At 58.2% G+C, this 4,679-nt stretch overlaps 1 protein-coding gene across 1 annotated transcript; it reads right to left on the bottom strand.

The window, feature by feature from the left end:
- Positions 1 to 1,041: 1,041 nt before the first annotated feature.
- Positions 1,042 to 3,048, bottom strand: DLX2 (distal-less homeobox 2). Its single transcript, XM_028121558.1, has 3 exons — positions 2,655 to 3,048; positions 1,962 to 2,146; positions 1,042 to 1,467 (listed from the first exon to the last, which is right to left on the bottom strand). Exons 1-3 carry the CDS (start codon positions 3,046 to 3,048, stop codon positions 1,042 to 1,044), a joined length of 1,005 nt encoding a protein of 334 aa, XP_027977359.1.
- Between the last annotated feature and the right edge of the window lie 1,631 nt (positions 3,049 to 4,679).

Raw genomic sequence — 4,679 nt, 5'->3', positions numbered from 1 at the left:
GTAAAATCAACATTAAGAGCATGTTGTTTTCATAATAAATAACCCCAAAATACCTTTCACTTCGAGAACAAAGACTTTAGGATAAGATAAAACAAAACCAAATCAGTAGCTTAGTTTAACTGAGAAAAATTTCAAAGGGAAAAATAAAATGGAGGGGTTGCTGAGGTCACTGCTAAACCGCAGTTTTCACAAGTGGGGGTTTACAAAAAAGTCTGAAAAGACGAGTATTTTTATACAAATAAATCAGTGGGAAAATCTGCACAGACACCTTTATTTACAAACTATGTCGAAGTCCAGCCTAATAATCCTGAATAGGTTTTAAAAAAGATAATTTAAACACATTTTTTTGCAGTGTCCGCATATTAAAAAATCATTTTTTCCCCAACATCAAAATGAGGTCATCCGCAAAGGCACCTAAACTTTTAAAAAAATAAAAATAAAAAAACTCCACTGGTGATGGAAGAGGAGAGAGCTAAGGGAGCGTTCCTGGGGGAGATCTAAGGCGGGGCAGAGTGGGGCTCCAAGGGCTGGAGACAGCAGGGCAGAAAAAAAGCGGCGGGCCGCCCGGGTCACGGGGGCGTGTGGGGGAGGGCGCGCAGGCCGGGGAGGTCAGTCAGCCCAGCCGACTCAAGCTGGGCCTGGGGGCGGGCGCGGAGAAAGGAGCCTCAGAGCACCCTGGAAGCCTCGCGGGCGGGGGAGGCGTCCCTTCCCCCGGACTCAGCTCGTGCCCCGCGGCGAGGAAGGCGCCCGACCGCCTTGCGGGGCGCGGAGAGGAGGGGGAGGCATGTCCGAGGCAGGGCTCAGGTCGGAGAGGCGGCCAACGCGGGCGGCCTTGCCGGGGGGGCCTCGAAGAACCTTCCAGTTCCCGGCCGTTAGGTGGCCGCGCTAGGGAGCAGGGCCCGTGGCAGGCCATCCCGGACCGCTCCTCCCTGAAGGTGGGAGGCGTCCGCGGGCCAGCTGGAGGGACCCTCTGGCTCTTGGGGCGAGCACTGAGGATCACCGGTCTCTGCTCTCTCAGTCTCTGGCGCAGTCTCCCTCGGGTTAGAAAATCGTCCCCGCGCTCACCGGGGCGCCCCCGCCGCCGCCGCCGTGGTGGTGGTGGTGGTGGTGGTGGTGGTGATGGTGGTGCGGCTGCGGGGTCTGCGTTGGGTGCAGCAGCGGCGCGGCGGCCTGCAGGTGTGAGGCAGGGCCCGAGGCCTGGTGGTACCACGGGTAGTTGCCCAGGAAAGCCGAGGCCGCGCTGCTCGGGCTGGAGCCGGAGCTGCCCGCGCCGCTGCCGCCGCTGCCCGGGCCGCCGCCGCTCCCCATCCGCTGCGGCGCGCTGAAGTCCCAGGAGGCCGGCGCCGACACCGGCGGCGAAGCACAAGGTGGCGAGGTGCTGGCCCCAGGGTGCTGTTCCGAAGGGATCTCACCGCTTTTCCACATCTTCTTGAACTTGGACCGGCGGTTCTGGAACCAGATTTTGACCTTTGTGGAAAAGGGACCCGAGCGTTAGTGGAAGAACCAGGATCTGGGGCAGCGGGGGGAGGAGGCAAGCACGCTGGGCAGGTAAGCGGATCACGTGCCAAGGCCTCGGAGGCTGGGATGGCTCCCAGTCTATTGGGAGGTAATCTCAGAAAGTCGGAGACAGCTGGTTGTGGGTGCACCGTGGTGATGGTGACAGGGGGAGAGGGTCAGGAGGGCCCATTATTTTACCCGCTTAATCAGTTTCTCGCGGAAAGACTGTGAAAGCGGATTTCTGCCCACCCCGGTCCTTTCGTTTTCTCACACGCCGCGCCCCCCCAGCCCCCGCGGGGATTGCAGCTTCACGCGTAGAAGTTCAGGCCGCCCAAGGCGCGGGCCTCGTAATCCTTAAAATTACTTTAAAAACACTTTTTAAAAACGTTGTCCTGACCCCGCCTGCTTCCCAGCCATCCCCGGCCAGCGCGCTCCTCGTTCCCCTCCAGACCGGGAGCCCTCACCTGAGTCTGGGTGAGGCCCAGAGATGCCGCCAGCTCCGCTCGCTCGGGGAGGGCCAGGTATTGAGTCTTTTGGAAACGCCTCTGAAGAGCCGCCAGCTGGAAACTGGAGTAGATGGTGCGGGGTTTCCGGACTTTCTTTGGCTTCCCATTCACTATCCGGATTTCAGGCTCGAGGTCCTCTTTCTCTGCAACGCAACGCAGTCGTGAGAACAGCATAACCAGGGGGCCCCAAACAGTTCCCGCTGGGCGTAAGGGCCTGGCGTGGGACTTGGCCTGAGCCGGGAAGCGGGTTCTCGGAGACGTAGCCGGGCGCTCAGACTCAACTTCGCTAAGTGCGGACTCGAGCCGCCATGGAACCCGGGAGCTGGATTCTCCGGGAAGGGGAAGGAGCCAACCGGAGAGAAAGAAGGAGCAGGTGGTAAGGAAATGGGGTTACCATGAAGCATGCACCGCGCGCCCACTTGGTCCCTCAAGGCCACCCGGTCCCACCAGCCGAGCACCGAGGGACGTACCCAGTGACCCCCCCCCCGCAGATTGGTGGTTGAGAAGGGTAAAAGGCGCAGGGCGGGCAGGGAGCAGGCAGTGTAAACGGCCAGGGTTCCGGATGGATCCCCGCCCCAAACAATTTTATCCCACCCATCCCAGTAACTAGACTGACTTGTCACCCATGACGCCAGCGTTCGTTGTGCGTACCAGGTTCGTTGTTGGCCGGGGAAGAACTGGTCCCGTAGGGTGCGTAGGAGGTGTAGGCGGCGGTGTAGCCCAGGTCGTAGCCGCTCTTGGCCGAATAAGGGACGTTGTTGAGGCCGCTGGCGTGGTACTGGTAGGAACCCATGTGCGCGTAGGGCGAGCCCCCACTGCCGCCGCCGCCCGCCGGGTGCTGCTGGTTGGTGTAGTAGCTGCTGTCCGTAGCTGTGGATACCGGGAGTGTGGGCGACTCCTGGGGCTTGTGGAGGCTGCTGCCGTTGCTGCCGCCGGGGCCAGCGCCGCCACCGCTGGGGGGCTGCTGGTGCTGGTGGTACGTGCTGGAGGCCGTGATCTGGGTTGAGTGCATATCAGCCACCAGACTGTCAAAGACTCCAGTCATCCTGGCCCGGGACGGGAAAGAGCAGCGGTGGTGGGCGCGAGGGGGGAAGCGAGGCGCCTCCTCCGTCTCTCCCTGTCCCCTCCAGCAGTCAATGTAATTACGGGGGGGTGAGGGAGGGTGGGGAGGAAAACAAGAAATGTGGCAACCGTCTGGGCAACTCCTCCTCCGGGGGAGGCGATCACCGTGCCCTGCTCGGGACAGCTGCCGCCGGCCGCATCCTCTCTCCGCCTCTCTACCCGCTCGGCTTCTTGCCCAGCGCCGGCTCGGGCGGGGGGCGGGCCGTGGAGGGGACAGGGGTGGCGGGGCCAGGCCAGGGCTCCGGGAGGCGGGAGCAGGTAAGCAGCCCAGAGCGGCCTTACGATTGTCTGCGGGGCGGGTTCGGGCAGGGTGGGCATTTAACACTCGTCACGTGAGCGCAGGCGACGTCACCTAGCAACAGCCAATCCCAAGGGCCGGGCCGCGGGGCTACGGGCGCTTGGGGACGCCCGGCCGGGGGGCTGGTGACACAGGGCGGGCGCTGCGGCTGCTGTGGTTGCGGGTGCAGACAGGCCGCTGCTGAATGTGAGCAACGAGGCGAGGGATTGGGGAAGGGGCGCGGTGGGAAGTCAGGGTGGCCAGCAGCAGTAGGACCGAAGGCGTGAGGACGGAGATTGGCTCAGAGGAAGAAGACATGGGGTCTCCCATCCCATTCTGTGTTCAAGTGCCAACCAGTTCCAATGATTCGTATCTTCCTGTCCGAGGTCAGCGTTCAAACATTAATCTAAGCGGTATCCAGAGTCGGGCCGGGTCTAGCTCCGCTTTGCCTCGAAGTGTCTGGCAGTTACTCTTGTCAGTCATTCGGCACTTGACAAAGTCAATTGATTTAAATTATCCATAAACCACGTATAATAATACCTACTTCCACATACTTGCTAACCAACCCACAGGAATATTAGGCAATTAATTAGATAATGTTTAAACGATTTTTTCTTGTTGCTTGCGTGAAAAGCTATATAAATTCAAAAGTATTCTTATTAATGATATATTTGAAACCATATTTTCCTTGTACTTTCCTGATAGGACAAGACTTGGAGCAATTATGTATATTTGATGGTTAAGTGACAGGCCAAAAGCGATCCCGGGAATTTCCTCTCTAGGTTGGAATGCTAGATCAGATTGACCAGATGGCCTTCAAAGTTCGTTCTAATTCTAAATTCCATATTTTTACGACAAAGAAGTGGCCTAATACTTAGGTGAGAGAGTCTTCTCGATGCTACAAGTCTTGGTAAGCTTACAGAAACAGAAAAAGTTTTATCTCAAGCACTTAACCCTATTTTACAGTTCTTTCAGTTTAGGACCCTGTTTCGTCCTGTCATTGCAATTCCTTCTTCTTTTAAATCTGAAGTGGTGATTTCCCCTATATCAGTATTTCCTAGTGGCTGGGGACGGTGGCCCGGAGTTGAGGGACACTCGCCTTATTGGACTCCCCAAATCCGCAGTTCCCGCGGCAGTGCTTGCCTTGTGGCGCCACCTGCTGGAGGTGTGCGTGGTTGCAGCGGGCCCAGTAGACGGTCTAATAACGCGGAGGCGCCAGTCTCTGAAACCCCCCAAAAGAACAAAATAGTAATTAAAAGCCACAAAATTGTGCTAGT

This window comes from Eumetopias jubatus, unplaced genomic scaffold (assembly GCF_037043125.1).
Source record: "Eumetopias jubatus isolate StellerSeaLion01/CBP00866 unplaced genomic scaffold, mEumJub1_p1.0 scaffold_3, whole genome shotgun sequence".
NCBI lineage: Eukaryota > Metazoa > Chordata > Mammalia > Carnivora > Otariidae > Eumetopias > Eumetopias jubatus.
This window is presented reverse-complemented; position numbering and strand designations above follow the sequence as displayed.